Source organism: Cebidichthys violaceus, unplaced genomic scaffold, assembly GCF_023349555.1.
Source record: "Cebidichthys violaceus isolate CVI_PGR_0920_01 unplaced genomic scaffold, fCebVio1.0.p SCAF_143, whole genome shotgun sequence".
In the NCBI taxonomy this organism is placed as follows: Eukaryota; Metazoa; Chordata; class Actinopteri; order Perciformes; family Stichaeidae; genus Cebidichthys; species Cebidichthys violaceus.
The window spans coordinates 77,740-95,530 of NW_027176311.1; the positions used below are offsets into that span (position 1 = coordinate 77,740).

The window sequence follows — 17,791 nt, forward strand, 5'->3', positions numbered from 1 at the left end:
TTGTGTTCTTCTTTTTAAAAGCGAAGACCTTGAACCTAGATTCAGATGCGCGTGCGCACACACACACACACACACACACACACACACACACACAGTGAGCCACTCTGCATCGGAGTTATCTCCGTTACCCTCTTCGTGAGCAACACCTGGCTGCAGAATGGCAGATGCTGAATTACAAAACACAGTCTCAGCAAGGTCACCCTGGGTGCCGCTGCCCACCCACCTCCATCCTCATCACCCTGGAAACTGGATGATTTTAGGATGCTCCTCTGCACAGAGAGGGAATGGAATACTGGTATGTTAGCTTAAAAGGCTGCAACTCTAGATTTATAGCACTGCCATTTGCTGATTGAATTGAATCACAATTAAATTATAATGGCTTTAATTACAATTTTTTTTTATAATAAATGAAGCATCTCACAAACCAATCACCACTCAACAAGCCAGATACTTGACGTAGTCACTCATTAGGCATAGAAGCTTTATTTGATTTGCCGTTTCCACTTACAATAGAGTCACCTTTGAACAAAAGTTTTTTTTTTTTTTTAATTTTACAACAGCAAAGGACTCTTTTCACACCAGAACATAAAGGCAATGACAACGGTATGGACCAGGGAAGACACAAATGTCCTTACAACACGATTCACAAGCCTTTAAAGTCTGCTCGTTTCCATTCCTATGTGCACGGAGTAGTAGCAGTGCAACATTCAAAAAAATAGATCCATTTTGGAGATGTGTCTTAAAGGGTAAAAACATTTCCAGCTGAGATGCACTCGTGCTCTTGAGAGCCTTATGCAGAAGGTAACTTAGCAGATGCACAAACACTAATGGACCCTGTTGCTAAACAACAAAAGTACTGTTGGGTTCATGCACTTGAAAAGAAGAATAGAAGAAGCAGTATGACAGCTCAGTTAAGGTATAAGTTAAGAAATTATCGTCAATGACTTTGCAAAAGTTGAAATCATTTACAATTCATCGGCAGCATACTATTTGCAATTACAGTATGTACAAACTGTCCACGATATATAAAACATTTTAACATGAAACCACACTGAAGTGAACTGTTCAAACTCTAAAACTTGAACTTGAGCTCCGTATTGAAGCATACAATACAAAAAAATAAAATAAAATGACGTTCCAGCTGATACTCAGTCACTCCATCGTGAGACTTTTTTTTTTTTTTTTTCCTTTTTTTTTTTGTAGAAATGCCACAGTTACTCACAAGACACATACATTCACAAATCCAAAGAGTTGAGTTTCCTGTTTTGGTTGTATGTTACCAAACTAGACGACAACGTCTTTACAGAATACATTCTCAGCAGAAGATACCGCACTGATCAGGACAGGTGTGGATGTTTGACTCGTATGTGATTGTTTCCATGCAAAGTGGCGCAAAAACCTTGCAATAAAAAATATTCCTATTTTTCTTTCTGGGTGCCATTTTAAAGTACTTTTCCATCCTAAATGAAATACCGCAGGGTATAGAATGACACCCATTGAACATACATGAAAATGAAATTCAACTAAAGGATAGAGCAGAAATCCGGGGATTCAGTAACATTCAACACATGAAACACCTAATAAGGTAGACACCGAAGAGTTACAGCTAGATATTAAACTAAACATTTACTGTACTATTTTCAACGTGTCAAAGCACGGCTGTTACATCAAGACCCACTGACTCCATATTATGATGTTCAGCCCCTTCCTGACTCGAGATAAAACGTGTCTGTGAGTGAGCGTGAAGCAACATCATCACCTGTTATTATGAAAGACACAACACCGTGATACATCTCATGATGACTCATATATATATATACCGCACTACAGCAGTAAGTATAGGCGCACACACAGACAGTGGGTACACTCTCGTACCCAGATGTACTGTATTTTTATACTTGGCTATCACGACTCAGCACCCACCACAAAATCCAAATGCATTTGTCACGTTGGATTCTGAACCGTTAGAAATGACTAGTTTTTTGTAAGGTTCCTTGCAGCGACACCTGATGCTTGTCTTGGAATTTCAAACATGCTGATATTGTTAAGATTGTTGTTTAGATGCACCAAGGATAAAGTACGCATAGCGGGATCGGTACATTGATCTCCACTAGCCGAGCCGCACCCTCTCGAAATCTCTGTGGTTTTGAATGAGCGGGGTAATGACTTACCGATGCACAAAGGTTGTCTGATCAATGTCTAGGCTGCAAGCTGACTTCAGAGGAGACTATTACTGGGAGAAAGCCCCTTCAGAGGTTACTGCTGAGGAAAACATGTGGAAGATGGGTCGTTTATTGTCTATGTACCGAGTAAATAGATTGTAATAACACGTTTTAAACACATTCTGCTGTTGTTGTTTTTTTCAGAAACACCTGCAGTGATCTGACCAGGGATGCATACTGTAATAATTATTTAAAAAAAAAAAAGAAAACGTCTTTTGTACAGGTTTGGACGAAGAACGTCAAGCTATTTAAACCAGCCTAGAATTAGAGCGGTTTAAGTTACATAGGCTTATTTTACAACAACTTCTGAAAAAAAAAAAAACTGTCACTAGAATACAAAAAAAAAATAATGAACCAATACATTTAGTTGAAAGTTGATATGCTGTGAGGAATCTAGCCCAGGTGAAGTGGGAAGTCAGAAAACTGTGCATTTGATCAGTGGAAAAAGCAGTTTACTTTTACAGAACAGGAAGTAAAGAAAATCAACATCCTTGAGAAAGAAAATGTTGATCCCCAAAATAGAAGAAAAAAAATAAAATAAATCATAACCTCACTCTCTTCGTGCTCCAACCAAACACCTGTGTCGTTTCTCCCAATCCCAACTCCTCTTACCTCAACACCCTTTTGCCATTTGAGCTGTCAATTCACTATAGCCCTAAATAAAGTGAGAGGAGCAGTGCAGCTCCCCTCCTGAAATAAATGCCAAAGAGAAAAGAGTGAGAGCACAGACCAAAGCCCCTAGTGCTAGTGGTGGTGACTGTGCTCCCCGACGCCCCCCCCCCCCCCTGTGGGCTCTCAGGTGGCATCATCTTCATCGTCGTCCAGGTGATAGTTGAGGGTGATGACGGCGCTGATGAACTCTCCGAGCTCCACAAAGTCAGCTGTGATAATGTTGATGCCGCTCTCCCCGGGTCTCTGCGATCTGATCCACTGCATCATGCCCGGTAAGGCCCTGGGAGGACGCACGGAAACACACACACACACACACACACACACACATACACACACATACAGAGACACGGAGACATGTTAAGGGAATGAGGAAGACGGGGATACAAAGTTACAAAAGATCTAGAGGGATAGAAGAAGGGATGATTCATGGTTGGCTGGTTTAACACAGAGAGAGACTCGCTGTGATAAAAGATATCTGTGACGCAGCATGAAATGTCGGCGAGCCAGACACCAGCTGTGAGGACGACACTCTGAACACTTGCCGGACATGTTCATGTCAGCTGTGCAGCAGGGGGAGGGTGTTACTCCTGCAGATGCCTCGCCCAGGTTTTCTGCGTGGCAAAATTCTCAGAGTTGTTTCCTCCTCATGCTCGCCTCCCTGTTCCGTCGAGTTCTACGCTGGCAGACTGTGTGGCAAAACGAATGGATGGAATTCTGAAGGATGCCTACATCAAAGTAACCAAACGCCTGGTGAGAATGGCTGATAGTGAGAGTTGTCAAATGAATAATTCATGCCAGGAAAATTGACGTTGTTTTTTTTTTGCTGCTGAGGCTTTTAAGAAACTGGTGACACTAAGAGGGAGTTATATACAGACAAAAGTGGAGGTAAATCGTGAAAAGAAAATCCTGAACCAGAACTCAGCAGGGGAGATATAGAAAGAGGGAGGAGAAGGAGGAGAAGCATCGCCTTGGGTTTGTGTCAGCTGTTTGAAAAAAAACTTGAGGTTAGTGTCAAACGCCTAGAGATACCGAGGAAAAAAACAACATCCCTCTGGATTTAGTAATTACATGCTACAATGACTCACATATGACTGTTTATGTGAGTGTGTATGTGTGCACGAGCACATGAATGTTTGTTTAATAAAGTTGCTTTGTTTAAATCAGAGGTCTTCAACAGGGGGTCTGCAAAAGTTTTGTTTGATTAGACAATTATTTTTTTTTTTTTTCCCCAAACATGAATCAGTCCATTATTTTAATAGTTCAGTATTGTATGCAAGATAACAGGTATGTTTATGCATGGCAGTGGCACTAATAGGCCATTTTTGTTTCCACATTTATGTTTAAAATAAAAACGTCAATTTGAGTAGCTTGTATGCATGATTATCATACAAGGTGTGTTCATGAATGGCAGTGGAACGGCCACCCTACTCACTGTACCTTTACAATAAAAACATGAACATATGAACCTGTGTATTATTTGAATGGCTTAGCATTGAATGCACAATAACAAGAATCATACATGGCACTATAGGCCCAGTTTAATATAAAACACAATTTTATACAATATACTGTACATAGTAGGGGGTCCCTGCTCCATCTCTCTATCAGTTTGGGGGTCCTTGGCCTGAAAAACGTTGAAGACCCCTGCTCTAAAATCAAATCTGAAATTAGACAAATTGTCTCATGAATGTGATTTGACGTTGGCTTGTGAATGAGATTTTGAAGGGCTTTAATTTTGAAATGCTACATCAGAATGTCCTGGTTCTCTCCGAGTGACACCTTGAAGTGGTCTGCTATCGACCTGAAGTGAAAATAGTTTGTAACTATGCACTGTTTCCTCTAAAATTAAATCTGAAATTAGACAAATTGTCTCATGAATGTGATTTTGAAGGGCTTTAATTTTGAAATGCTACATCAGAATGTCCTGTTTTTTTCTGAGTGACACCTTGAGGTGGTCTGATATTAACCTGAAGTGAAATGATGTTGCAATTATGCACCGTTTCCTCTAAAACAGAGGTCTTCAACAGAAATAAAAAATAAAATAAAAACATGAATACATAAACCTGTGTATTATTTGAATAGCTTAGTATTGAATGCACAATAACAAGGTATGTTTATACATGGCACTATAGGCCCGGTTTAATATAAAACACAATTTTATACAATATACTGTATATAGGAGGGGGTCCCTGCTCCATCTCTCTATCAGTTTGGGGGTCCTTGGCCTGAACAACGTTGAAGACCCCTGGTTCTAACCATCAAAAGGTGTTGCTATAAGCTTGGTTCCACAGCGCCCGTGTACGTTGAATAACACTGTTTGCCGTGCTAACCCCACGTCTCATCCAACTTTAGTGTCATACTGAACATGTCCATCAAACATTCTATCTCTGTCATACATAAACAGTCGTACACACCTTTCTGTGATTGTCTCTCTCAGTCCGCTAGCCACGCCCTTCATCACAGTGCTGGCCTTTGGTGTCAGAACCACCTGGGAGACAAAGAAGGTCCCCTTCCTCCTGCAGGAGTCACATCACGTATTCAGAAATTATTTTTTTTTCTGTGTTTTTCTTCATTTTTTTTTTATGTAAAGCACCTTATGACATCTGCTGCAGAGAGGTGCTAAATGAATACATCAACGTTGCCTTACATTCAATTTATTACTTTAAGTAACCACACGGGAGGAAAAAACACTTATTCTGTCAGGAAAAAAAACAACACAACTATTTCACATGCAAATTTATGTCACATTTTGAAGCCTGCTTCCTATTACCAGTTTCCTATAAATGAATGTATTAATGTGTTTTAAAGTAGAGGCTGACCTGCGGTCAGTGACAGACGCCTGGAGAAACTGGACAAGCTTCTCTGGGTCGGTAGTGTTGGCCCAGGGAGAGGGCATCATCTGCCCTGGCCACAGGAAGGGCACTTCCAGGGCATTGGGGTGGTGGTAGAAGACAAGCACCTGGTACTCCTTCTCCCACAGATACTGCAGAGACACCTGGAGATGGAGGCACGCGCTCAGGTTATAGGTGACAAAAGAAAGAGCCCCTTCTGCGCTGAGCGACAGAAAACATTTCAAACAAGTAGCTGAGATGGACTTGGAAGTTTGTCTCGTAAGCTTTATGAATAAATGGATAGAATTGCCTGATATGATGCATCACTACAGCTTGATTATTAAGCAGCTTTGGTTCAATATTCAGTTCTGATTGACTATAGACATCGTTAGATCGATCACTACGGAGAAAGAGGGTATACTCCTATGTATTTCCATGGCTCCTCTGAATGTTCCATTGGCCACAGTATATCTGATGACAGTATTAGAGGTGGATATACTTCAGAAACCTACTCCGTATACCTGCGTATATCCTCCACTACTCCAATACACAATTAACATTGTTATTTCTGAAGAAAATCTGCAGGAAGACTGAAGACTATTCCAGCCAGAAATCCCATTCCTAGTAAATAATGAATAGCACTTTTATGCAGATCTATATGTATTCAACCTTTTTTCATAAACAGCAATATTTTTGTCATTCTGCTAGTGTAGCATATGCACATGAGAAACATATCTTTTGGTTAAATCTCTGCTGAAATATTTTCGCTGGACGAGTGTAGGTAAATCAATTAAGTTAGCAAAAAAAAAAAGACTAAAATAAACATCCCCTGTCAGCTGATTAAAGGGAGAAGCCACATGAAAAGTTGGATGGTGTGTAAGGAGGTGGCTATAGTTGAAGAATAGGCTTTTTCATCTTGACCCCAAGATCCACACAGCTCATTTATTTAGTTTTTGATTCTCCATCATTCATACTTATTATGTGATAATGAGCCTCCAGCTGTATATTATCCCCTGTGTATTTCTATTGTGAGGTAGAGGGGTGACGAGGGAATAGTAGAAGAGATCTACTCAAAGACAAAGAAGTGGAAGAAAGGGGAGCGAGGAGTGAATAAAATACCTGTGGAGGAAAGAACCCCATTCGTCTGTCTTCTCTAAACACCACCCGAGATGCAGCGCTGAGAAGACTTATTATCGTAATCATTACTTTTCCAAGAATCCACAAGTCACTATTGTCCTTTTCCACAAACTATGATCTTTGGTATTGATTACTACTCCTTCTTCCAGGTTCTAGAGATACACCGTCACCTCAGGGTGGGGGGGAGGGAGGGAGGGAGGGAGGTGGATGAAGTGGTGGAGGGTGAAAAAAAAAAAATGGACTGAGAAAAGAGAGACAAGTCTATCTGATCATGGGAGCACTTTTCTACTCAACCTCTATGCGACAGGGCAGACGCTGTGTGAAAAACAATGAACACATATAAGGGATGTGATAACCATCATTCTGCATCTCAAGAGATCACAACATAGAAATCACTGTTATGCTGCGCTGAGAAAACTATAATTTTCAAAAGCCCTTTGAACACACACACACACACACACACACACACACACACACACACACACACACACACAATGAGAGCCTGATTTGCGTTCCTTCTTAATCAAGAGTCGTTGAGTTGAGAGAAGCATCTGAAATAAACGTTTGGGACCGGCTTGTAGCTTCTGCAGTACCTCCTGAGCGAAGACGACTGGGCAGAGCTTGTCCCCAAACACCTCTTTCAACATGGCCACCAGTTTTTCATGGTGCAGGTTCTGCACGCCGTAGAAGTGGTTGAAGTCCAGGAACACAACCTCTCTGGCATGAGACGACAGGAAACTGCTGATCTGCTCTAGACCTTCTCTGACCTAAAAGAAAAGCACAATAAATAACAATACATGTAGAAATAAGTTGCTTCATGACATACTTATATATAATATAGGCACATAAAAGACTGTGATGTACTTAAAATCTCTGAATGACCATGTGTGAGTCTGCACTCTCACATAAATATGCTGCTACAAACAGCTATGTAAAAACATCACTTAGCAACCACAAGCGTTGCAAGAACATTCATCACATCAAAACTGTGTGCTGACCGTGGCACTGAAGAGCCCGTGGGCGAAGAACAGCTCGTTGTCGGGGTCGCGGGGTTTGGTGGAGATGCGCAGGTCAAAGAAGCGGATCCCGGCCTCCAGCTGGGTGGTGAAGTTCATAGTCTGCGTTGCTAACCACTTCCTCATTAGTTTCTTGGCCACCGTGCCGAAAACGGAAACAAAGTTCTGCACCGTCTCTGGCTGCTCGGGTCCCACCGGGGACGCCTCGTCAATGTAGAAACTGAAGGAATCATGGGAACCTGGAGAAGACACAAACGCGAGGACGCATGCGGGTGTTGACTGCTGCTGGTCTTATTTCTGCGGCGGGACGCAGCTGGAAGAGTCGGGGTCAGCGCTGGACAACATACCGGTGTCATGGCAACAATACTGACAGTGAATAACAGTATTTTTTGGTTAAACCTGAAGCCGGTCTTCGATCCTCTGCCTCTGTCACTCTGCATTCCTTCAAAATCCGGTCTAGTCTTCGATGACTCAATTTGAAATTTCAGAGCCGTGGAGATTTTCTAAACCCTTGAGAAAGGCCCACTTCTACCTTTTCACAGGATCTCATAGATAATAAGATCCTTCCTCTTTTTCATACAATGCGATTGGTATGCTCCTGTTGGTTGGATTCCCGGTGGTAACTTTTGAATTCAAGTTTGAAAAAGTTTAAAGTCTAGACATCTAATCAATCATTAAATCAGATGTCTTGCAGAGACAAAGAAAGATAAAGAAAGACTACAAACTCATGATATTTCTCCGGCGGATCACAGCTACTTCACCCTCTGTATCAAGGACACATAGCTGTACAAGCAGAACTGGATAGCTCTCTACCAGACAAGGTCGCTGAACTACTGCTACTGCACTGAGACGCACCTGCTGTGAACAGGCTGACCTACCATTACATTTCACGCCACCTGTAGCGCTCATTATCACTCTGTAAAACACCAAAAGATTCATGAATCTATTGCTTCTGCAGAAAGTAGTCCTGATGAAACTGAAAAGATACACATGCTGTTAAATTTTCCAAATGTCCTTTTTTATTTTGGCCTCAAGGCTCAGAAACCCATTTACATTCAGAAGCAGCGGAAATGTCAGAGATAAGATATCTCAGCAGATAAAACGGAAGCTATCAGAAAGGATTAACACCGCTTTTGGTGAGCGAGTGATGATTTACTATCATTCGGTTAAACAAAAAAATAATTGAATCAAAAGCTTATTGTAATTTAATTCTAGGAGCTGTATCAAGAGAAAGAAACAAACTAAATCCCATCCCACCAGTGGCTGTTAAAATGACATTGGACAAAAGTCTGTCAATATATTGAAGCCTTCCTAGGCGACACGTAAGCATGTCCTTACAATCGATCCATGGTGAGCTCTAGCTAAGCTAGCTAAGTCTGAAGGTTGTGTGTCCTTCCATTCCTGTTTGAGAGTAAGACAAGCGCGCGTGTGTGTGTGTGTGTGTGTGTGTGTGTGTGTGTGCGTGCGCACATATTATCTAAATTAGGCTGGCAGTAATTCTGGTATCTTCCTCCTTGCTCTCATAATTGCAATCAGCTTCATCACGTTCCCTCACTCAGACAAACATTCCCCCTCCTCCCCTCCTCCCCTCCTCCCCTCCTCCTCCTCCGACACACAGACACACTGGGCTTGCGTTGACCTTCAGCTACACTCCAGTGCCAGGTCTTCTCAGTCGGCCCACAGAATGACCATAAGCAGGTTAGACAGCTGAATCCTGGGGGCAGGGCAGCAGCCAGCATCTCTACGGGCTCATTCGTACCACCGCGGTCGCAGCGTAACAGAGTGTGACCTTAACCGGTCACAACAGCATACATCACACTATTGTTTTATTTATCCACTAATCTAGTTGTTGTTTTTCTTCTTCATTAATTGATTAAAAATGCCAAAATATGGTGAGAAATAATCACAATCACAAATGTGTGCGTAACTAACTAGAGCATGTATGACAAAAAAAGACATGGTGCCACACTGCAGAGAGGACAAACGGCGACCGAAGGGCCGAAACGTCGGGCGAAAGGTGCAGAATCGGCAGAGAAAGCCGCATTCCATCACAGTCGCACTGCTACCTGAGCGGTGAACGTGATTTAATGTTGTTTATGTTGTGAAAACATTTGCTTCACTTTAATGCCGGGGCCGTGTCTCAAGGGCAACACATTCATTTAGAAGTGTAAGGAAACACTTTTTGAAATGAACTGCGCAGACATCGCACTTTCATCTTCATACAATTCTTTACATCCAACGGCATCGCGCTTCAGACATGAGCCGTTTCCCTTTTATTACTGTCTGCTGGAACTAACAATCCACAATATGTGATGTTTACGCAACTTTTTTAATATTTTTAACTGGGAGAACGTTAGACAAGCCAGTAATCTCTGCTACCACAGAGCTCACTGAAGGAAATCCAAACTACTACTTCCCTAGTGGCCTCAACCCACCGTGAACAAACTTATTCATCTGTATCAAAAAAACAACAACTCATTTGGTGGTAAAGGCTTGCATGGTGATCATGCTTTGGTTCGCCTTGACTTAAAGGGCCACAGTCCATCATTTGGAATGACCTGCTTACTGTAAACAACATCCAAACTGTCTACTCATGCAGTTTGATAGGTGCAGCTTTGACAGATGTGAAGATTCAACATATTCTTCCTCCTAACTCATCAAATACCGACGCGTCGTCAGTGGCTCTAAGTTTCAAACTATGACGCTATATGTCCCCCCTCCAGGGTCGGTTTGGGACGTGTCAGTTTCCACTTGAATGGTGTCTTTTCAAAATAAAATTCCGTCTCCACAGAAAGTTAGATTTACAAAACCACTTAGTTAGATTTAGGAAAAGAGTGTGACGATAATGAGACTAGCGACTCACCCGGGTTACATTAAATAACCATAAATAACCACACTGACGTCTCACGGGACTAACGACTGCTGGAGACAAAATGTCAAGACACAAACAGCAGTCTCCTGGACGAAAGTCCTGTTTGTTTGACCGATCCGACTCGCACCGAGTGTAGTATTTCTCTCTTTACACTATACGCTGTGTCTAGATGTGTGCATGGACAAACGGCCAAAGGCAATGAAAATAACTAAATCCTTGAATAGTGCTAGAGGACGTCAGCTTTAAATGTGAACTTTGCGACATCATTTCGTCACTGGGGGTGAATAAGATGACGGGAACGTGGAAAAGAGAGACAATGTGCCAGAGTGCAAACAGATAAAGGCTGAAACAAGCAGAGGTAATGATTCACCTGATGATGATGATGATGATGATGACTGTTACCTTAGAGAATTGACCTGTGTTAACTGACCAATCCTGACTGAATGAGAACAGTGAGTGACCTTTTTCGTGACCAATCACTTCGGCTCACCATGGACTCTGTAGAGCAGAACATAACGTATCTTAAAAACGTGATAGTGTTATAAGTAACAGGGTGGAGGTGAGCTAAATGAAACTTCCCATCCTCTCATGGATCTTTCTATACATAGTCATTGAAATGTTGCTTCCTACAGCCAGATGTTCTCTCGTTCAATTCGCTCCAGTCTCACTTTGTTCCCCACCTTGCTATACTCTCTTCCATCTTGTTCGACTGGCGGCGCGCACAAATACCCAGGCGTTTTTTTTCCCGATGTGGCTGAATTTTTTTTGACTTTTAGAATCAAGATGAATGTCCTCCTGCTGGAGAACTCAATTAACTGCTGTGGTGAGGCAAAAGCAGCCTGTGGAGAATCCACACCTAATCATTTCGGCCCGTTTCTTAGATACTCTGACAAAAAGATTTCCTCGAGCGACTTGTAACGTTGGAAAAAGACTTCGCCGTCAGTTATAAAGAAGACATGAATGTGCACCTGGTCGGAAACAATGACTTTGGTCAAGCTACAGTTGAGGTAAACAGAGATTTGGGTGGTTTGTGACTTGCCACCCATTTGCTTCATTTCTCTATGACAATTATTTCTCTCCCTCTCTCTCTCTCTCTCTCTCTCTCGCTCTCTCTCTCTCTCTCGCTTTGTCTTTCTTTCTACCGAACTATTTTCTCCTGCTTTGTTTGTTTTCACTCTTACACCCTCCGTTTTCCAATGGATTTTAAGCCGACTGATTTCCTGCCCCTGAAGCATCTCACTGCACTGCCAGTGTTAATCCTGGCATCTGATACCATTCATCCTGCTTGTTCGGGGGCTTAAGTGGCAGCATAATGGTCTCGGGACTGACGGACAGATTTACAGCTAAAAGTCCTGGGCCGGCCTTTCCCTCTGCCCCAAGGGAGGCGGCAAGACTGACTGAAGATGCCTTTTCTGTAATGGATTTGTTTTTATTGCCTTGGAGGCCATCTTAACTCAATCCAATTGCCTTCACCCTGTCCCCCTGGCCTAAGGTATGCTATTCATTTCTTACTTATGGTAAAGCCATAAGCTGCTACAGTCAGCGATTGGAGAGGGGAGGTATGGCTCCCATGAGCCCTCGCATGTAAATATGACCCTGAGGGCTTTTTAGTATCTTTGAGGTAAAGTCTTCTGTCCAGTAGTTTCTTTGTTTTTTAATAAAGTCAAACAAAATGTACTTTTCCCTGATAGCGAATTAATTCATTTTGGCTAGCTACTGTCTAATTTTGAATTAGATGCTACGTTTTTTTTACGAGTCACTGTATATATTGAAACAAACAAACGATTAATGTGCTCATGCAGTATATCACAGTAGTATACCATGACAATTTCGTTCATCATAATACAATGCGTCCCTTTTCCAAACTTGTGTAAAGTGAAATAAAATTAGTTAGGCCAGTTCAACAAATAGTTTTAAAGCTGCATTGATCAATATTGCTCATATAAACATTGAAACAAATCATAATTTGTCTATAAAAAGGGGTAAAATAAGTAATTTATAAGGAGAAAAACACATCACTGACTGCGGCATGTATATCGACCTGTTTTGGAGTTATTCCGCCCCCTAGTGGCCAAAAATCGATTGATGGAGTTTTAAAAAGCCAGAAAGAAAAGATGTGGATTATTTGTTGATGTAAATCACTTAGAGAGTAAATGTAAACGCTTTGGCTGATTGAAAATAATCAAAGCATAGCTTATTAATACAAACAACATAGAACTTTAAATTTAGTCCTTGTGCACACCTGTAGGACACAGATATATAATGAAAATCCAGTTTAATTACTATGGTAGCAAAACAGCCGTTCCCCTGCAGTAAAGCGTGTTTCATGCTGAGAGAACCACAGAGAAACAGATTCACAGTATCTCTGGCAGCACACCTTTAACTGACCACCTCAGTTGGACGAACGTGCAGCCTGGCAGTCTGCAGCACTCACCATGCAGATCTAACAATAGCCTCAGAAAGAAACAGCCCATCATGTCCCCCGCTGATCAGCCTGGGGGGACGGAAAATGATAACTACCACCCCGCATCTTTCCCTCCTTCTCTCCCTTCAATGACCTCCATCTTTAATCTGCTACCGCTCCTTTCCTCATCCCCTCACCTTTTTCCCCCAATTAGCAACAGAGTGGAGCCGGCGCAGGTCTTCTGACTTGTAGGCAAAAGTGGCATATGGGACCAAGCATGAGTCATGTCTGAAAGCAACCATGTTCTTATCTCACAAAACAAGGTGATTTGGACTGGCGAGAATATGTTCATGAAAATATGTATTATTTTTATGTAATAAATGATAGAACCACAGTGCACCCGGCTGCTGTCATGAGTCACAGCAAAATAAACAACTCATAGTCCAAAAAGTTATGTTCAACGTTGCCCTCGTATCAACAAAATAAAAAAATGAATCTGACTGTATTCAAGAACCTTTTGTTTTGAAAAAAAATATATTTGTATCTGATTCTGACAAAAGCTGTCTTTTCACAGCTCCTCTCCTTTTCTGGACACATTTCAGTCAGCCTTCACAACAGAACTGAGTCAGCTTTCCTCAGCGTGACAAATGATTTATCGGTGTCTTTGGACTCTGGTAATCATGGGATTTGAATTCAGTGGGAGCTCTCCATGACAATCAAAGGGAAAAGAACAATCGATTTTGCAAAAATATGTGGGAATCATGTTGGCACTCAGGTTCAGGCTTTGATCAGCTACGGACAGGATTTATCGTTCACATTTTGTCTTCCTCTGCTGCACCTGTCTCTGCAGGCGCACCGCAAGGTTTCATTATAGTGCCCATTTTCGTCCCATGGGATACGCTTGCAGTGGGATCTATTTAAAGAAATTAATTAAATAAATATTTACTAACACTTCACATCCTGGTTACAATGAGAAAATGCAGCTTCATGAAACTTGCTCTCCATCTTTTTTATGACCCTTTAAATTCCAACTGTGTCCTGAGTGGAAGGGTTTATTTCACCTAAGAACTGTCGAGAAATGAAACCAGTTTCTCTCTTCTTTAGGGACTCGGAAACATGCTTTTATGTCTTCACTTATTGATTACAGTAACTCTTTGTGTGGGAGTCAGTCAGTTGGCCTCGTCTCGCCTGCAGCTTGTTCAACATGCGAGGCTACTCAAGAAGAAAGACCATCCCTCCCCCTGTTCTGGCCTCCGTTCATTGTCTTCCAATTAAATGAATCCCTTTATTAATTTTTAAAGCACTGCATAATTGTGTACAGTAAATCTCCACTTCAAGACCCCTTTGAACAACATTTTCAATCCAATCTAAACTCTTGGGTGATTGAGCGTTTCCAACTGTTTGACCGGGAAACAGTTTACACCTTACTGTTAAGTGTGTTAACGTGCTTTTGAGAGTAAAAATCGGAGCACTTTCCGATATTTTTGATTTGTATTCAAATTGTCTAAACCTCAGCACTTTGGTCAGCATTTCTTCTCTTCAGGGTCTGTACATAAAATGTCTCCACTTGCTGAAAATATTGAATTGCTTGTTGGTAACTGCTATGTTGCAGACTGTACATACTGTACGGAGTTATGAATCCTTGCTTAGATTAGCTGGCTCTTCACCATTAGTGCATTCCTTACACAAACAAACAAACAAACTGACGAACCATTCAATCATCCTGACAAAAGGCAGTTCACGGCAGAAGTGATCATCCATGATCAGTATGAATTATATATATGTTGTATAATGTGACTTTTGAACTGTTTTCACTAGAGATTGGCCAGGTAGATCTCAGTCAAACGTAACAGGAAGAGGACAGAGATAGTATCTGTCATTATGCTACCTTAAGAATCTAAATGGTTTATGGGTACGACCATATATCTTCAGGTCCTTTGGCTGCATTGGTTCACATCCAATTACTGTAAATGTGGAAAATAGATGGCATTAAAACATCATAGAAATCAGATAGCTCTGTCACAACAAAATGTTATGATAAAATCATCACGAATCATACAGATTGTATACTAATGAGTGCAGCAGTGCAATGCTGGCAACGGAGACACAGCGGGTTTGGCACCGTGCCATAACATCACCCCCACATGAGCGCTCCAAATTGCCAAAATACTTTGGCCTGCATCATTGAGGCTAGTGAACTCTATTTCTTTTTTTCTTTTTTTTTTTCCCCGTCAAATAAATAGCATCACTGAATTACAGGCAACAGCGGGGCGGATGCCGAGGATCGTATGTCAGGAATCCAACATGATGAATGTGATATCATTTCAACTCAAAGGAAGAGTGAAACAGTCGTCTCATTTGTTTCTTGTCTGTCCCAGTTTTAGCGCAGCTTGAACAAAGGCTTGTAATGCTGCGTTCCAAGATGAGATAAAGGGACGCAATATGAGAAATCAAATACATACTGCAATAAGAACACATCGTTTTTGGCTAAATAAACTCATTAAATCCTAATTTTTTTTTTTTCCTCGACAAACCTTACACCAAACTATTGCACACGAGCACAAGAAAGTGCAAAGACTGCTGATTCTGTTAAGGATGTGAACAGAATCAGCATCCAAATGGAGGATGGACAGAGAGCAGCTGAGCTGCAGGCCGCGGGGCCAATAAGAAGTAATGATACCTAATTAAATGGGACAGAGCATGTTCCCATGCTGGCTTGGCATGGGTGAACTGTGGCGTAATGCAGCACATGTCACGTGATTCGGCAAAATTACAAGCATGAGGTAATACACGTCATGCTGCTCCTGTCTATCAGCGAGCATTTGATTACATCTAACGCTGGACTACATGTGTCTTGGTATCCGTCAAGAGCAGTGGGCACAGTGCTGGTAATATGCCACGCCTCATTGGACTCAAGGTCCAAGCCATCTGCACCTGAAGAGCCATCATTGCACATGCCATCAGTAAACACACCAGGTACTAACAGAAAGAGAGAAAGAGATGGAGAGAGGGAGTGGAGGAAGAAAAAGAGAGCAGAGAGCGAGGAGGATTAGATATGCAAGAAAATGAAGAATGAAAGAGCTTTGTGTGGAGGTGTGATAATCACTAGGCAGCAGATATGGAATTAGCTGGCTGCTAATAGGCCATTCCATCACTCAGATCAGTGGTGGGCTTTACAACCAGCCTTTCCAATTTGAATGGAGTTTAAGGAGACCTGCACAACGATTGGCTGAAGGTCTAACAACTCATTTTCTATGGGAAGCGCTGTGATCTACTGCGCGCACAGACTGAACCCATCCCACTCTCTCCTCCTCTGTGGCCACCACCCCAGTGCACGCGCCAAAAGTCCCACATAATACAGAGCTCGTGGTTTATATGTCTAGTCTCAAGCTTTAGAGTGGCTCTTTGTCTTATTTTGTTTTACCTCATATCTTCTCCTCGGAATATGAGAAGAACAAGCAAGACAGCAGACCATCACAAGAGGATGCTGAACTAAAATACATGGCACTTCTCACGTTGCGCAACAGGTTTTACCCTTTGTTCTGATGAGGTGAAATGATAACCAAAGCCATATTTAGGTTGGAAAGGTTGCACGGGGTGCAAAGTAAAACATTAAAGTTTGCAAACCAATACAATATCGCAAATGTTGAAACTCACAGCCTATTCCTATATTCCTCATTTACTACGACAGCTACGCGGAATGCGCGCGGACAGAAAGACGTGGACACACTCGCTCACCTGACAACGTAAAAGAGTCACCTACCGGGAATAGCCAGGTTGGTGAGCGGAATAGTGTGCATGCTCTGCGGTAAACTTGACATCCAGTCTGCAAAGCGCATGTCGCTTCTCCCGTGAGACGAAGCCATGCTGTCGCCGTGCACAACGCTCCGTTCTCCCGGTCCGGTGCCTGCGCCAACCTGGAGTTCTCTCTCTCTCTTTCTCTCTCTCTCTCTCGCTCTCTCTCTCTCTCTCTCTCTCGCTCTCTCTCTCGGTTTCTCACTGTCTATCACACACATACACGCGCGCACACACCAGCGCGACGGAGAGCCAGTCCACACACCCCTGAGCAATACGCATCGGCGGATGCCACAATTACGAAAATGGATCAATCCAAATACGGCAACAGCTTGTACGCAGCAATAACACTGTTACACGATTCAGTTTTTACAGTCACATAATCCGACAGGAACAGCAGCCAACCATTAATAATTCCACCTTCCAGCGTTATTTTCTCTAAACGATACTAGACCAAAATCCACGCATTTTCTCATACGTGTTTTATCGCATGGCGGCAGAACACCAACCGGTGGCTGCGGCATGTTAAACATAGTGGGACAATTAAGTTGTGCACTTGAATCAATTTTGAGCATTAAATTAAATTAAATATTTTAAATCTGATCATACAAGCCTACTTGTTAAGGAGCAGTTGTATTTGTTCTGGTATAATATGCAGGTATCCTCAGTATGACATTATTAGAGATTTCCATTATCTCATTATTTCTACAAAAAAAAAAAAAAAATATATATATATATATATATATATATATATATATATATATATATGTGTGTAAAGTATTGGCTGAAATTAATGATAGCGCTAAATACTGGGATTGAAAGCGAATTCCCTATTGACCTCG

The 17,791-nt window shown here is 41.9% G+C and overlaps 1 protein-coding gene across 1 annotated transcript; it reads right to left on the reverse strand.

Moving 5' to 3' along the window:
• Positions 1–448: 448 nt before the first annotated feature.
• On the reverse strand, positions 449–17,433 carry plcxd3 (phosphatidylinositol-specific phospholipase C, X domain containing 3). The gene is made up of 6 exons (XM_068709335.1): positions 16,918–17,433; positions 7,861–8,117; positions 7,456–7,629; positions 5,714–5,889; positions 5,309–5,410; positions 449–3,174 (listed from the first exon to the last, which is right to left on the reverse strand). The coding sequence occupies exons 1-6, from the start codon at positions 17,168–17,170 to the stop codon at positions 3,018–3,020; spliced, it is 1,119 nt and encodes a 372-aa protein (XP_068565436.1). The 5' UTR covers positions 17,171–17,433; the 3' UTR covers positions 449–3,017.
• Between the last annotated feature and the right edge of the window lie 358 nt (positions 17,434–17,791).